General features: G+C 36.7%; 1 protein-coding gene across 1 annotated transcript in view; it reads right to left on the reverse strand.

The window, feature by feature from the left end:
* Positions 1 to 2,221: 2,221 nt before the first annotated feature.
* Positions 2,222 to 18,483, reverse strand: part of hs3st4 (heparan sulfate (glucosamine) 3-O-sulfotransferase 4) — a 113,613-nt gene continuing 97,351 nt past the window's right edge. Inside the window, exon 2 of the mRNA XM_079605424.1 lies at positions 2,222 to 3,171. Coding sequence (XP_079461550.1) covers positions 2,517 to 3,171 — 655 coding nt within the window. The 3' untranslated portion in view covers positions 2,222 to 2,516. The remainder of the gene's footprint in view (positions 3,172 to 18,483) is intronic.

Here is an 18,483-nt window from a genome sequence, read left to right on the forward strand (position 1 = left end):
TGTCCTCCCGAGTACTCGCTTCAACCAGCCGGTGCTAGGACCCGCTCAGGTGTCTTCGCTTGCTCGCCATTCCACTCCACGGACTGGATACGTGCGATATTCTCCTCAGGTGAGCCTGATAAGCCCTGAGTTCCTCCAGCGCTGTTGACGTCAACGCCAGAGTTATGCCTCCGGCAGCTTTCGCGTTGGCTAGGTGCCACCATGTGCATGGTTCCCCCGCTGGGTGACCCCCACGTGTGTATTTCCACTGTAAGCCTCCTTCGAGCATGTGTCTTTCCCTTGGCAAGCCAGTCTGCCACCCCTGGGGTTGAAATATTCCACCCTACGGGCTGGACACCCCAGTGTTCTCCGTATGCACCCCCCTCCGGGTCATATGTGTTTTCTTAAGTCCCCCCCCCCTTCGGGCGGGCACTGATTGCATATTCCACTGTGATATGCTTCCCAGTGTACCTTGGTATTCCTGTGTTAAGTAGGAGTCCTTCGTCCGTGCTAGTCTCACGACAGGGAGCTCAGACTTACGCAGGGCACTGGAAGACAGCCGAGGTGGCGTGATTGGACTGGGAACCCCATTCGTCGTCATTTCGACGTAACTCGAAGTGACTACGAAAGGGAACGTCTCGGTTACGGATGTAACCCTCGTTCCCTGAGTAGGGAACGGAGACGTTACGTCTTCCTGCCACTTCCGCTGTACCGCTGGAACAGCCTGAGTTCAAGCTTGGCTCCTTCAGCGAAGAAACATATCTGCATGTTGCCGGCTCACTTCCTTATATACCCACACTGTGGGGCGGAGTTACGCTATGCAAATTCAGCAGACCCATGGCATTTGCTTGCCATTGGCTCGTTTTATTACTGTTCGAAGATGATAGGCTTCTAAGCGAACCCCATTCGTCGTCATTTCGACGTAACGTCTCCGTTCCCTACTCAGGGAACGAGGGTTACATCCGTAACCGAGACGTTTTAGTGGCTGTGATCAACTCACATGAGAGATGGCATGAAGTTGTGATTAATGACACACAATGTTCCACAGTGTCAGAAATTATATAAATAAATGCTAGATTCAGGAACTATTTGAAATGAACGAAGGTATTTTCCTGTTAAATCACTCACATATCACTGTGACCTGGCATCCAATGAATTCACACTCATCCAATGAAAATAATTCTGCAATTCTGGTATAGTAATGTTATACATACTGTATAAAACCTTGATACTGTATACCATGGTACTGAATGATTACCATTTTAATAGACCAAGGCATTAAATACTTAGGCATACTGATGCATTAGCAAGGTCAATTTCTACAAGTTCTAATTTCTTACCGTGTACACTATCCCGTTCAAAAGATTGGGGTTAGTACTATTTTTCTTTTAAGAAATTAATATTTTTATTCAGCAAGGTCACATGAAATTGATCAAATATAACAGTAAAGAGATTGTAAATGTTACAAAAGATTTGTATTTTGAATAAATGCTGTTCACTGTTTTGACAACAATATGAAACAGCACAACTGCTTATTATTGATAATAATAAATGTTTCTTGAGCAGCAAATCAGCATAGAATATTTTCTGAAGGATCATGTGACACTGAAGGTAATGATGCTAAAAATTCAGTTTAAAATATTACTGTTTTTACTGTATTTTATCAAATAAATGCAGCCTTGCTGAGAATAATACACTTCTTCCCAAAAAAAAACAATACAAAATATTACAGATCATAAACTTTTGAATGTCAGTGTAAGTGAGCAATTAATCAAATTGAGGAAATACTGCATGTAGTGCAAGCTAATTTATTAAATACACAGAGTGGTCCAAAAGCATGATATCTGATAGAAAGAAAAAAAATGGATATCGAGTTTTAAGATTTGAACATTTAAAAATATGCAAGTAAAATTGTCATTCCGATTTTGCATAATATAAAATGTAATATATGATATATGATGTAATTAAAAATAATATGCTTTTGGACCAAACTGTCTGAATTTGTATTAGCTGCAAAATAAACTGTATGCATAACATTGGGCAGAAATAGCTGAAAAATTCTCATTCGAGAGGATTGCTGTATTGATAAGATCTGCATTTGACTGTAGTTTTTAGTTTTCAGAATCGACAAAGATCCTCGGTTGTCAATTGTACTGCACTCACTGCTGGTGTGCGAGAGAGAGAGAGAGAGAGAGAGAAAGAGAGAGAGAGATATTCAAAAATAAAACCCTCAGGGTGATGGTGGGTAAGGACACTTAACTCATCGCATGCATCATCATTGAACACATGATTCATATAGCAACTCTTTCTGAACAAAAATGAATAAAATCCTCTTCTCTTGACAAATATAAATATATTTATGTTAGAGATAATATCTACAATAACGTTTGCCATCATAAACACCAATGGTACTGGGGGTTGACAGAGCAGATTAGCACTCTTGCTATGGGTACACACACTTTCGCAAAGACAGCAACGATGAGGGATGGGGAGGGTTCGGCTATGAGAAGGCTGGTGGTGCGGAGAGCAGCAGGGGTTTAGTCCCGAAAGCCAGGCGAATTGCCATCCACCTCCAGTTCCCACTGAAAGTTTTGCCCTGTCATTTGGTAGAACATCATGTTAAAGGGCTTGTAGAATTTATGCAGTCTGCGAATGACATCGGGCTCTATTTTGGGGTGAGTTCTGCCCTTGGACTTGCCAAGGCACCGAGGGGTACTGCTGTCCTCTGGCTTCTTCAAGCATGGGAATCCCTTGGTTTTGTTAAAATAGAAATGTTTGTCGGTAACAATACGCTTGAGTCCCAGGAAATCCTGCACCTTTGCCATCTCGCCGGCCGGATCAACGATAAGCCGCTCCCCGCTGACAAAGTGCATCTGCGAGAGGGGGAAATACTGCATCCAGCTCTCCAGGTGAAGTGCGTAGATCCCTATTCGCAGCGCGCTCCACGATGCGTCGATCAGGCCCAGCGTTCGGTTCTTGAACGCCAGCACTTCGAAGGTGGGGATCTCCGGCCTCTTGGAGAGCGTCTGAGTGTAGTCCGAAATGGCTCTGGTCACTGGATTGCGGACGACTATGATTAGTTTAATGTCTCTCGCCATCGTGTGGATCCGCTTCGGCGCGCTGTTTGTCACAAAATAGCTGGGCGTCTTCTCCATTGTGATCTGTCCCTCCAGAGTAGACGGCATCAGCTCCCTGCAAACACCAGAAGCGAGGCAAGTAAATTAGTGTGAAGCAGTAATTCGCACCATCTTTATCATTAATACCCAAGGACACAGTATGTGCTAAAAATGATTCAACTAGTAAGTGGTAAATTATTTGGAATCACACATGAAGATAACTATTTGCAATACATAATATTGCAAGTAGAAGAGTACAGCTAATTACGGCCATGGAGAAACATACAAGAGATAAAAGACCAAAGATGAAACGCGTACGTGTATGAGTGTGTTCATTGTTTAATTGACTCCATCTGTGTTACTTCTGTGCTGTTTTTGGAACTTTAATAACAAGCACACTGCATATCATTAATACTGCTGAGCCTGGGGTATTGTTTTATCATACATTTACTCAGTGTTACACTATCCCAGTAGGCACAAATGCTTTTTACAGCATTTTTTTTAATGTTTCATTGTGGTCGCAATTAGATAATGTTGCATTATAACATACAAATCACACAGAGAAAGTTAATTTGAAGAAAAAATATTTTGAAATCTTGTGTTAATACCAGACATGTTTTCTTTAACCTCAAAATGTTAACAGAATGCACGCACACGCACACATATTGCATATACTGAGTTGATTGTTTTTAAAAATATAATCCTATAAAAATGTTATGAAAAAAAAATAAAAAAAAAATGGCTTGGTCAAATGCAAATCTCTGCCAGAAAATATGTATAAAAAACATTTCAACAACCTCTGTAAAGTTTTTGAAATAACATGACATTAATGTCATAACATTTAGATGCAAATTACTTACCTGTATATTGGGACGTTTATTTGGTTACACTTTTTTTGATAGTCCACTTAACTTTGCAACTACACTACATGTCAGCTCTCATTTGATTATTAGTAGACTGTATAGACACTGTATTCGGGTTAGGGTTAGGGTCAGTAGAATAAGTTGACATGTACATGCAAAGTTTGTTGTCAAAACAAATGTTTGTTGTGGAGCATCAAAATAAAGTGTTAGCAGATATAAAAGACAGTCTTACTCTGAGACACTCTAATGAGAGTTAGTTGACATGAAGGCCCAGTTGTGAAGTTACTTCTAGTTAGTAGAATGTCTAAAGTGTTACTGTTTATTTCAAAAAATGCTGTATGATTTTTATTTGGAAATAAATGAATCATATATTCTTTCATGTGATTTGAATTCAAAATGTCATTTCTAAATATTATTGAAGAAATTAAAGAATTTGACACTGGAATATAACTAATACTGTATTTTGTTTCTAAACACTTTCATTTGTAAGATTTGAAGACATTTTGACGATATATGTAGTAGCAGGCATGACATGGTAATGAAATGTTGATCAAATAATGATTTTACTTTCCTCAAAGGTTGCAAAGGAACCATTACAAAAATAGAAGTTTATTCAAGTGGGCTATTATTGTTTCTTCTAAACTAAAAATAAGAAAGCATACTTCCAGTCTGCTTTTCATACTTCTCAGAAATATACTTAAAATTAATCTTAAATATGCTTGACTTATACTGCCAGAAAGTAAGTGTTTGACATATACTTGTACTCAATCTTTTGACCTAGATACACTTAAAAGTCTAATTAAGTATTCTAAGTATACTTGGCATGTATGTGTGATTACACTTCATTTAGTAGCCTACTGTATCTTGTTTGAAGATATTGATTTATAAAAAAACTTACAAGTGTACTTACAGTGTAAAACTACTAAGCTAGTAGTTTACTGAGAGCAAACTTCAAAATGTTTAAAAGTGTACTTTTATACACTAAAAAGTTGGCCAATGTTGTCCCAAGCAGTATTGAAAATACACTTACAAGTATACTTGTACATTGATATTGGTATACTTATTACATTAAAGGTGTGGTAAAGTATGATTTCACTTTAGTTAGTGTGAAATGTTGCTGTTCGAGCATAAACAACATCAGCAAAATTACAACGTTCAAAGTTCAAAGCAAAGGAAGATATTTGCTTTTAAAGAAAAGGACAACAAAAAACGGCTGGTAGGGACTACAGGACATTCCTCCGGGGTTAGTGACATCAGCGAGCCTAAAATGTACATAAACTACACCCCCGGGAACACGCAGTCCATGTTGAGAAGAGGAAAAGTTGTCAGCTCAAACTTTAGCATCCATCTTTTCACATGCAATAGAAAGTCACTCTGTGTGCATCTCACAACAGTTCCTATACGAGCGATTTATAGATTACCATGACAGAATATCCTAGTTAACTCCACATCAGCAACATAAATTCATCAACTAACCATTCAGAGATGTCCTGTTGCATTCTCATGTTGTCACTTCTTCTTGAGTCTCTCCATCTTTGTCTGACTCCGTTTTAACATTAAAGGCACAACAGTTTCTGTCATTTTAGTGTGTCTGTGTGAGGTAATCGCAGCTGCTAACACACACGAGCTCTTGAAACCCCGCCCTCTGCAGCAGCTCATTTGCATTTAAAGGGCCAAGTCAAAAAGGTGCGTTTTTGCAAACCCTCAAAAAGTGACAACTTTAACATGCTATATACAAATATCAGTGGGGGTATTTTGTGCTAAAACTTCACACACACACACTCTGGGGACATCTAATTTTTAAAAGAGATTTATTTAACATCTTGTGAAAATGGCATTTTACCACCCCTTTAAGTATTTTTAAAAATAGACTTAAACTTTACTTAAGTATATACATAATAAATAAACGGGTATGTTTATTTTTTGTAAGGGAAATGTGCTAACAACAACAAAAAACGAAGCTGCAACATTGATAAAATGTGTATTTAATAAAATTTAACCCTATGCATCTGTCGTATTAAGTTCATGGAGTAAAAACATTATCAACATCTTCACTGCTTAAAAAAAGGCACCCAATGACCTTTCTCCTCTTCTTGCTCTGATTAAATGTTCAAATGCCTCACTGGAAAGAAAACATAAATTATGACACTCTCTGTAAGAAGAGATGTTTGTGCTTTGAGCGATATCTGAGTGATTACAGTCAGCTGTTTGTCACCATGTGAAGTATTGTGTTCAACTTTTTATCATCAAGATCAAACTGGGAGATGAATCAGTGCAGTAGGAAAGAGTCATTCATAAGTGAAGAAAATTAAATAAATATTTATCTCTCTTTTGAGTTTATATTGCAATGTGATCCGTGCCTCAGGAGTGCAAAACAAATGAATATTTAGCAAGCTCTCTGCTCTATGATCTATTCATACTGATCTAGTCAGTATTATCCCTCATTAAATCTCACAACAAGAATTTGACCTAAATTTATGACTACATAATTAATTTGCCTTCAGTTCTACGTAATTGAGACGATATGAGGCCCATCATTACATTCAGACCCCCCCCCACCCCAAATATAATATTCATAATATCACATTCATATCAAATTCTATGTATATTCACAAAAAGAAGATGATTTTATTCAATAGCCTAGTTAAAAATAAATACATATTTCACAGAATGACTGCTAACAGAATACAATAACATATTATAATATAATGGCAATATTGGAGAAGCTGTTATACAACTGTAGCTTGTCAACGACAGCCTTGATAAAGTAAGCCTAACTTCTACAAGCTAACTTCATTGAGTCTTTTTAAGGACAAGCAATTAATACGATTTATATAATGCATCATTTAACAGTATTTCACTGGTTTAAAAATAATAAGGGTTTTTGAATCGAGATTAGGGGGATAGTGTTAAACGTCAACAGACATTTACACAAAAAAATACTATATTTGTTAAATAATATTTTTCCATATAAAGACAGAGACTTAAAAATAAATGAATACAAAATTACAAAACAATAGAAAAAGCAGCTTGTTTTAGGAAATGTTACATTATTTTTACACCGTAAAGTTGGTAGTGTCACCCCCTTAAAACGAGGGCTCAATGTTACCAGCTTTGGGGAAAGATAAGTGGTAAAAATGCAAAAGCTTTTGAAGAGAGACAAAATAAATGTATGGTTTTAAATACACACAGTTGTTGGTATTGTAATCCTGTCCGTGGCTGTATAGACCCAACCACCATAAGCCAAATATAAACTGTTGTTGAATGATTTCGGCTGAATTACAGCATTCCAGGCTGAGGGTCTTACTTCAGGGCACACGGTTAAAGAGCAGGTCTTTAGCTGAAGCCTGTCAAAATGTTCGGCACTCTTTATTATGTAACTCTTGACATGTTTGCTTTCTCGTTGTGTTTGACCTTTTCCAGCTTTAATGGAGCGGAAAATAAATAAATAAATCTGAGTCTTTGTTAAACCTGCCATACACAAACCAAAATAAAATAAATAAATAAATCACAACTTAAACGCCTTGTTGCACACACTTTCTCAAAACTATACAGACAAATACAACAAATATTAAAAGCTTGTTGTAACTTTAGATTGAACTACAGCACTCACTTGTGTGCAATGACAAATACTTCTAGTGAAATGAAGAATAGGTTCGTCGTTTATTATATGGATGCAGATGGATTGAGGAGATGTGTAAGCACTGTCCATCAAATCCTATTATATTGAAGTGTACCTCAGTTCACAGGTGAAATGATGTCTAAAAATGACAATGTTATGTGTGTGTGATTTCTTCAAAGCTGAATTTGTGCGTTTTTTAAAGTTAAAATACTACTCTCCTATCCCAGTTTAATATGCAGTTAATACACAACATTTGTAATCAGCATTGTAGGTTGATTTTGCCCCAAAATAGCAAGACTTTGGCTCTGTGGCACTTCATCCATCCATCCATCCATCCATCCAGCCGTCTGTCATGGGTGGTCTGTGCTTGTGTTTGTTTTGGGTGGGTTTTGCACGTGTTTGGTTCTGTTTCATGTGTTTGAATTTGTTGCTATGGTTTCTCATTGATTGATTAAGTCAGATGCCTGTTGCTTGTTTCATTGATTGTAATCATCATGGTTTGTTAGTGTATTTAAACCCTGTGTTTCTTTCAGTTCTTTGTCTGTTCTTACACGTTTGTTCTGTTCATGGTTTTCTATTCTGAGTGATTCAAGTGTTTTGTTTTTAATAAATTTTTTGTAATTTAATAAAAAATCAACTGCCTGCACATCCACCCATCCACTTTTTTGGAGGCGGGATTTTGGGAAACTTGTTTGAAAAAGTTAAAAAATATAAAATTCTCAAATATATATTTTTTTTCTATTCCATTTTAATCACCAATGCTACCAATAATACATTAAAACAATTTAAATTTGTCAAATAAAGTTATTCAAGTAAAATTGGGTTTGAAGCAACAAATAAAAAAAATACTTTTGCCTCTTGTTCGTTTAATTAATATTAGCTAAAATAAGACAACCATTGAATATTTCGAAAAACGGCATGTTTAAGGATCAGAAAATTAATTAAACATCAATAAATGTATAAAAAAATAAAATAAGTTGGACTAACATAAGAAAATGAAGGCTGTGTAAATAGTGTCTCAACTATAAACTATAAAAAAAGTGTCTCAATTTCAATCTGTATAGAATGTATTCTGATGTGACAGCTGTCGGTCTCGAACAAATATGCTGATAGCACGAGCTAATCAATCATTCCATGTTGGACACATTTTAAATGAGCATCTCTCCAGGCCACATTCGAATTCTCCTTGTGGAACACGTCAAATCGAGTACATATATCCTCCATGCCCCTCAGCACACGCATGCACACACTCGCTCACAAGTGCCGCTGTAATTTCATTTCTGTAACATTGAACTTCTGATGGGTAATTTCCCAATGGATTATGCTTTTCTCAACATGCTATAGAGCTGTGGCCACTTCTAGAGCAGTAATGGGATATAAAACACATCTGTAGATAGCACAGTGACTAGAAGGAGTATTAGTTTTCATTACATTCCATCAATGTTCTACACTTCCTCAGTGCGGTAATGAATGACTAAAGATTTTTTGCCCTCTCAAGGTCTTCAGGAGCTGGCTATTTTAAAGTCCGCGATAAAGCACGCGAGTCGCCCAGGATGGGGGTTTGTTTGCTCGGAAGTTGAATCAAATAATAAAACTTGCTGAGAGCAACCAAAACGGAGGGAAAAAACCCATAATGAATCACCTTGGATTCACCTATGTAAATCGCATCTAAAGTACAGGCTCAACCAACAGCAGACCTCGATGTTTAATAACAACACGTCATGCTTCTCCGGAAGAAGTGTTCCGTCAACAGGACAGATGACTGATGCTCAAGGTAACCTTCTTCATTTAAGACGAGCACATAACCGGCCATTGTCCTCATCAAGCTCGATGCAACTCATTATATGTGTAATTGCAAAAATATGGAGATTACGGAGGCGCGATACCTTCATTTGTGATTGAGGTCGAACTCATTTTGATTGTGAGTGAATCAGTCATGGATGGTCTACATTTCAAATGTCAGAGGGAGGGAGAGGTGGAAAAGAAAACAGAATGCTGATAAACAAGCTAATTTTCCTACGCGCCGCGGATGACTCGGCTGGCCTCGCGCTCGGCTGGAACGGTGAAAAACTGATACAAATGGTTAACAATTGCTTATGCCTGCATGAGGAGTTGCAGCATGACACGGGTCATTCGGGTGGGCAGGTAAATACAGCACGAGGGGCTGAAAAGGCTTCCCTCGCCATCTGCTGTTTACCTACTCGCGCAAATCGCATAATATACCGGAGCTATTTGTCTATAGGCCTTGTCGTGCTTGCATAACGCTTGGATAAACATGCTTAGGACAACTAGACTTAAACAAGACAAATTCCTCTCCTTAGCTTCGTGGATCATTTGATGTGGAGGGATTTTTTTCTGCTTAATAAACAAAACAAAACAAAAAAATGCATGATGCTTAGATTATTGTGAAATTCAAGTTGTGCATGTTTTCCTTTTCTTTTGTATTACTTTTTTTTACGTTTGACAGGCATTCTGCGAATGGCAGGTGAGCACACTTAAGAATAAGGACTAGCAGTGTAATGAACATCATTTTTACAGGAATGTTGCTTTCAGAGCACAAAACTATATTGCCTCTTTGTGCTTTGAAGTTAAAAGCATTCTAATTGGCACTTGCTGTGATCTACAAGACTGAGAAAGATAATGCATTATCCTGAGGTATTATTTCCCAGGTTTATCTCCAAATGCATCTTCTAAGCCACTTCTCCGTCTCCAAGGCAGACATGAAAGGGAAAAAAAGAACACTCACCTTTAGGAGTTACAATTTCTAAGGGCCTTATTGTTCACTTTTATTTATTATACATTTATTTATATATTTTTGTAAAATTTGAAGTTCATTTAATGCAAATGTTAGTCGCTTAATTCTGAATAGCTGTTGGTATGTAAATAGATGCTAAATTAAAGTTTGGATTGCAATAACAGGAATACTTTTCAATGCAATACACCTTTTTGTGGCTTCTCACTTTTGAAAATGTATTAAAAATTAACATAAAAATTAATTAACATCATAATTCATTTTAATTTTATAGAAATTAATTATAGTATTCCTCAACAATAGTCATAGACCATATTCTACAATGTTCCATTTTTTTAATGAAATATATATAAATTATAATTTCAAACACCAATTGCCAAAATTACCAAATATCCATTGCTAACTTTTTTTTTAAATACCCCATTTATTATATTAGTTATTTCATACAAAAAGGACATTTTTGTATGAAAGCAGCATTAGTTGCTCCTCACAGTGAGATAAGCTTACATTGTTTGCGTCCTTTTATAACTCTGAATAGTTTCACACACAATGTTTCCCACAACAGCTCTACCTCAGTTGTTTATCAAGGGAATGCAATGGCAGAATTGCCTGTTTGTTTCAAGAGGAGGGAGGGGCTCGTGGCAGAGATTCAAGAAGAAGTCAATAACAAGAGCAAGACTTTTCCAAAAATAACTCAATGAGTGCAATGATGAAATACTCCGAGACATAAAACTTTGTTGTAATTAAGGCTTCAAACAATATCAGCATATAGCATTTCTTCTTGGTATATATGCAAGTCAATCAAGCGATGAAGGTAACATTTCTGTTTCAATTGGCAAATTTCTCCGATCTACTACTTGTAATGCAAACAGATAGCTCCGCTTCAAACTCATGCCATTGGTTAAACCAGTGTTGCCATGTCAGGATGCTCAAACAAGAGCAATGTTTTGATGTCATCAAATAGACAAAGGGTTTACATTTTTTGGTGGAATCAACCAACGAATGGTTTATTTATAGTCATCTCTTCATATTAGTCTGAGATTGCATGAAGTATTTTAACACTGAAATATTATACTTCAACTTTGAAAAACTGAAAATGATGTCCTCGTTTACTCACCCTCATTTTTCTTCTGTGGAAAACAAAAAATATATATATTGGAAAATGTGTTTTGTTGTTAATGTTGTTTTGAACCCATCTGACATTCATTGTATAAACAACAAAGACAAAAACTGTGTTCCGCAGAAGAAAAGAAAGTCATACAGGTTTGGAACAACATTAGGGTGAGTCAATTATTGTACATATGTTCATATGCATCTAAAACATGGTTCTGCCACACATATATACCAGCCAGCATCTAAATATATATTGCCAGCACCTAAAATCTAACACACATGTATAAACAACTTTACAGACATACAAATCTTCAAAGGTAGTATTTAATATTGCTTTTTTGTGTGTGTGTGTGTGTGTGTGATTGTTGCAATACATTTTGCACTTTGCACTTTGGGTATAGGGTTATTAAGTTTTTTTTCTATATTTTAAAGAAAGGTTTATGGTTATATTTAGTGATAGGAGAGAGACTAGAAACTCAAATATCTATATAATGGTATCATTAACAAATTCATTATTATTTAATATTGTTGAGAAGGTTTGATGTTTAGGTTTTGAGGTGGGGTTAAGGGATCTAAAATAAATGGTACAAATTCAACTATATACATTTATGATATAAAGGAATCATAAACGTTTTTAGTTCCTAAGGCAGTCGGAAAACTTCTTATGGTTTAGAGGCTGTCAGTATGTCCATAAAAAGCAAAAAAAAAAAAAAGTGTTTTGTACCTGTAAATGTTACATACGAATACTGTGTAAATAATGAGACCAGGCTGAACATAAAGTGCGCTGAAATCACAAGTATTTACCAGACAACCGCGAAAGCCAATGCAGCCAAACTTCAAGCGCTCAATAACATCTAGACTTTTTGGTATCACATGAAGAGGGCCAAAAACACACAGGGAATTGTTTTTCTTCTCTTATGGGGTGAATAGAAAGGCTTTCTGAGAACAATGCCAAGAGACTTGACAGGATGAAGCACCTTCGACAGTTCCCCAGACAGTTGTGCCTGTGTTTCCTTTGCGCTCTCACCCGCCTGACTGATGTTGTGCTAAGAGAGCTGCAGAACAGTCAGTTTATAAGTTACATGGAGAGAGGTGCGAGTAATTAAGACAACAACACGTTCTCCCCGCTGCAAGTAAAGCCCCTTCCGCTTCCCTGAGAACTGTTCACTTCAATGAAACCGTTTAGGAGAGAACTGACAGCCGGTCTTGATCAAAAACCTTTTCTGTTCTCTCCTCCTGCGATCCCCAGAAGGCCATTCTACGTCCAACAGCGAGGCATTGCATCGCTACCCGTCCTGCCAGCCTGCTGCACTCAGATCTGAAGCTATGTTTATGAGCCTCTCGGACATGCTGAGCGTGATGAAGTGAACCAGAGGAGAAGCTTTATGGATCTTTGGAATATCACCATAAAGCTGATAATTGCTCCATGAAACCAGCCTGTATATCACCCCGTAAATGAGCTTGTTTTTCCCTCGCAACATAATTTTAACGAGAAATTGCAGAGGAAGGAGCCACACCTCCGAGCGTCAGGCTCTATTTATGAATTCAGTCCTGAGGGGAGAGAAGCAGCACATTTTGTTTTCCCTTTTCATCACTCACAAGGCGTGGATGGCTCTAGAAACCTGCCATTCACTGGAATATGTATGCAGGTTCTTTCAGAACTTGTGTTTGTTTACGTTCATTTTGATGGGGTGAGAAGAGCGCTTCGGGCTACGCGCATACAATTTCCCCACAATAGCCACAAATATCTTGTGATTGGTGAGGCAATTACAAAAACAAGTATAGATGCAATATTTGGCTCCCTGCTATAGAGCACTGGAGAATACACAAGCACACTGATCAGTCATTTAATATTTTACCAAGATGCAATTGAAAAATATTGCCATCTGGAAAAAAATAAAATAAAAGCAAGGTAGAAGTCACACCTGGGTACTATAGAGGCAAAGGCTATCATTTCTATCCAGAAAATCTAGCTGATTTGGTTCAGTTAAGCAGAACTGATTAATATGACAGATTGGATGTGATAGATTTTATTGGCAAAAAGGAACCGCGATGAGCACTCATCCAGGTACTGAGAGAGATTGCACCGCTGCCCGTGAATGATAACACCACAGCTTTCCTACTCTGCATGAGTGACAGGAGTTACAGGCGTCCATTAGCGATAGGATAACCGTGTAGACCCACACATTAAAATCAGGCTTTTCCATATGGCTCCCATCCATGATAACAGACTGACATCAGAGAAGAAATGCACCATGAATCAACCATGTCATTTCTTCCACTTGTCCATACAAGTAATACATCATGATCCAATGTGTAGGAGACATATTTAACAATTAGAGCTGCCAATTGATTAAAGATTTTAATCAAATTAATTGCATGACATGGCAATTAATTCATCGAAATTAATTCATATATCAGCATTTGCTGAGGAAAAAGTTACGAAATTTTGCAACTGGTAAGAGGTAGACTTTCACAAATAATATTTTCTGGCTTTTATTAAGTTTTCCAATTGATTTATATAAACATCTTGTTTTCCAGTTGCAAAATGTTGCCCATTTAAATTTACACACAGGTCAGAAGCATGATTGATTACATTTTATTGTATTTTTTTTATTGCACTACCATTCAAAATGTTGGCATCCGTAAAATTCTGTTGTTCAGCAAGGATGTATTATATTGATTAAAAAGTGACAGTAACAACTATCACAATGTTACAAAAGATTAAAAATAAATGCTGTTCTTCTGAACTTTCTATTCGCCAAAGAACCCTGGGGGGAGAAGTATTACAGTATCCACAGACATAATAGGCAGTATAAGTGTTTTCAACATTGATATAATATGAAATGTTTCTTGAGTGGCAAATCTACATATTAGAATTGACTTCTGAAGGATCATGTGGCAATGATCTATATTTTTGATCAAATAAATTTTTTACAGTATTGCATTTTTAATTGACAATTATTATTATTGTTTCATTTTTAAAGTAGTTCTTCACATGAAATGGATGCTTTAAAACGACAACAACAGCAACAAAAGAAAGAAAGTCTGTGGCGTAGCAGTAATGCGCGTGCTTGCGACACACTGGAGCTCTCACTGAGGCACAGGTTCAAGTTTGACCTTTCCTTTCCCCTTTTCTCTTCCCAATCATTTATTTCTCTCTATACTGTATTTTTTTGTAAAAGGCAAAAAGCTCATAAATAAAAAAGGAGGACGCAGTCTGCCTCTACGAGCAAAATAAGACCTAAGTAGACTGTCTTATGCCGTTGTTTGCCTGATGTGCTGAAGTCCTCTGAAGCACAACAGTACTTTTAGAGTGCTGTTAGTCTGCAGGCACTCCATTGAGTCTGATATTTGCTTGAGTCAGCATCACAGGACCCCATTTGTCCAGTGCACTTACTTATAATAGCTTTTGCAAAGCAGCATCTGGGAGCAGCTACGGCTCCGCTCATTCCACGAATGACACTTCACTGCTCTAACATCACATACTACGGAACATTTCTCTTTTGATACAGTCAAACGTGATGTATTTTCTCAATTTCCCTGCTCGGACACACTAGACTGGGAATTACTAGCCTTTGAGAAAATCGAGGCGCAGTGGATTCATATATTCACTAACAATGCACAATGGGTGAGCCATTCAGATATCATTGTAGCAGTCATTATTGAAATAATATCAAAGTTTTCTGTATCGTCTGCTCTTTGGTGATAGTGTGATGTGCAGCATGAAAGTGAACTCCTGACCATATTTAAATTAAAATACCCCCCTTCCTCTCTCCCTCTCTCTTTCTTGAGCCAGTTTAGCTAAATCCTTTAAATAGGTATATATAAGATTCAATTTCTTTCTCTATCTTTGTGAAAGGCTCTGGCTGGCAGCAGCCTTGTGAACGAGAGGCTGTTCACAGGTATGGTTGAGCTCTTTGAAATATGGAGAACCTGGAAGGTATTTTTATTTATTTGATTAATTTATTTGTATTTAAGAAAAGATTTAGTTACTTACATCAGGGCAATTGTCTACAACAGTCTACAACGACGAGCTGGATGGCGCCTTGCATGGCTGAGTGAGTGAATGGGTGAATGTGAGGCAATATGTAAAGCGCTTTGGTGGCCATTGGGTCTGTGAAAGCGCTATATAAATGCAGTCCATTTACCATTTACAAACGTATCCATAAACCAGCAAAGGAGTCAAAATTTTAGTTTCTGAAAATGTGTTTTTACTTGTCATTGTATATTGCACCCTAAATGGTCACTGTGACTTTGCCATGTGAGACTTGTTCCTCTGTCAACATATTTTGTTGATCCTGGAACAACATTCCTATACGAAAACATAGTCCTAACACTATCCCTATCCCTAAACCTACCCCTACCCCTAACTTATCATTTGATTCAGAGGGAAATGATGGTGAACAACACTGATGTAGAAATACTTAACCCTGTTATAAAGCCGTTATCTTCGGAATCATTGGCAATAACGTTTGAGTGTTCTCAAAAGATGTAACTCGCAGACTAGGGCTACATGGGACAGTTGTTACAAAATGTTTAGCTCAGTAGCTATAAGGTTTGGAGTCAAATTTTTTATTTCAAACGTCTACATTAAAACTCTCTTAAATTGAAATATTTTTTCATAAATTCTATCCTACAAAATAATATTTCAAGACTATCATGTTGTGAACAATAAAACAAACTTGCATGCATTCAGGTGAGAGTCAACCAAACAATGAAGGCAAATTTAAGCAAACATGTTCTGTTCTCATCTCAAGTTGTCACATAAATACAATATTCAATGGCTAAAACAATGGAATTATAAAAACAATTTTTTACATATTACTTTTTACATTTTTGTGCGGTTCCATGAATTGGTTCACTGTCTAAATTTAGCTGAAAAGCCTAAAATTGTTTCTTTAGTCAATTTCTATTGTGGCAACTTACGCCATATAGTGTGACAACAGAAATGACAATGTGCATTCAACGAACTGTTTATTTTTTCCTGTGCAATAACAGTAAAACATATCCAATAGCTTTTTTTTTTTGCAGCCACTACTTTAAGCTATGTGTCTATACAGAAAATAACTTTCAAAGATTGAGAAATTGAGAAAAGTGAGAAATATTCACTTGAATAAATAGTGTCAATTTGCACACATCAGTCCTGAAAGTAATTTTTTTTTTTTTTATCACTAATAAAGGTAAAGGCAAAGGTCAATATTTGCCTTCAGATTGAGGGCCAACCCAAAATGGGCAAAGCTCACTTTTACATAGATTTAGCTGCTAAATAAAGCTACATAAATTCATATATTACATATATTCTAAATCAGAAGAGTAGAGTGAAGTGTTAATATAACCCTTACACCAACCTACAAGAGTGACACAAAAGAGAACAGAAGACAGAAAAATGTTCTTGGACTTCACTAATCCATCAAAGCACTGCATACTTTTTTCAGGCTCTGATACTCAATGCGTTGACCTTTGATATACTTTAAGGGAGAAAAGTATTAAAGCGTTGAAAATGGAGCAAAAGCACCAATGCTTACAGCTAATGTGCATGCAGTGTTGTCATTCAACTTTAAAATGTCACCATTTCTTTTTATCTTGTGTCTACTGCAGCTTCAAGAGAACATCTTCACTGCAGTTAACCAAGACAGTCACACGCACAAACATGAAAACAAAAACTACTGTAATTTGTAATTTCTATTGAGACTTGTAAATAATTACACATTTGTAATGATGGATTTTCAATTTAGTACACTTAAATATATTAACTTTAAATGTATATCAAATAACACACCACTGTTAAAATTGCAAGGCGCTTAAATATGTTAATCAACACACTAAACTAAGTGTACTTAGGATTATGAAAACATTGATTTAAAATGTACACATTTTTACACTATTATAAAATGCTATTTTTTTAAACTTCTACTTTAGGGTGTTCTTTATGCTCCCTTTAACACACTCAATTGGTCGTTTTTATTTGATTAATTAATATTTTCTGCAAGTACACTTTTTTAAAATTCAGATTGGAAGTACACATTCAAGTACATAATGTACACTACTCCTATTTTTTATTTGCATAAGTGAGGAGTGAGTTTTTACATTTTCTCAAAAAAGCAGAGCAGGTTTAGATGAACCTTTCCTAATCAAAGAGCTCCTTGCCATTGTAAGCGTCTTTATTTTAACACCAAAATGATGCGGGTCACTAAAAGCCAAACTAGACCGCATTAGCTTTAATGGAGACATGATCGCACGGTGACATTTATTTGTGAACATCTGGCTTCATGGAAAGAGCCTGCTAAGAACGTTATAATCACGTACTGAAAGGACTAAGCTGCTCCATTAAAGGCTAAGCTGAACTATTACTGGAACATTTGGTAATTCAAATTGTGCTTTTACTGCCACAAATAACACAGTGAAAAAAGAAACCTGCTTAAAAAAAAGACTCCAAAAGCAGGTTTTCTGTCACCTGATGATATGTTGGAGATGAAATCAAATCTCTTCTCCTTGAGAGTTGCAGGTGCAATCGTGAGGGATTTCTGGGTAATTAAAGCTGTAGCGGTTGTCTAGCAGGCTCTTACGTAAGTGTTAAATGAACACGATGGATATTCAAGCAACACATATGTCATGTGGTCTGCCGCAGCATATGGAGAGGAACGTCTGTTTACTTCCTGTCGCCAAATGTCCATCATTTATCTCTACCTACATACAGTATGCAATATATATAGAGCTCACTGGCATATAGAGCTTTGGATGACGCAGCATTTCCATATGAAATGACTTTAAACACTAAACAAAGATCCTGCCAAAAGTTCGTATTGACATAAAACACATGCCAACGGATTCGATTACAATGTTTTCCAGCAATCATTAATGACCGGACAGCTTCTCCATTTTAACCCTCGTTCCATACCGGAACTATACTCTAAGCTAGACTAATACTGCTTCAGCCCTCTTTTTAGTTTTGGTTTTCATGTATATTTGATGATGCTGTGGATCAAAGCACGAGATGTACTATTCAATTCCACTACGTCACATGCAACCCTGTTA

This window comes from Phoxinus phoxinus (assembly GCF_949152265.1).
Source record: "Phoxinus phoxinus genome assembly, chromosome: 1".
NCBI lineage: Eukaryota > Metazoa > Chordata > Actinopteri > Cypriniformes > Leuciscidae > Phoxinus > Phoxinus phoxinus.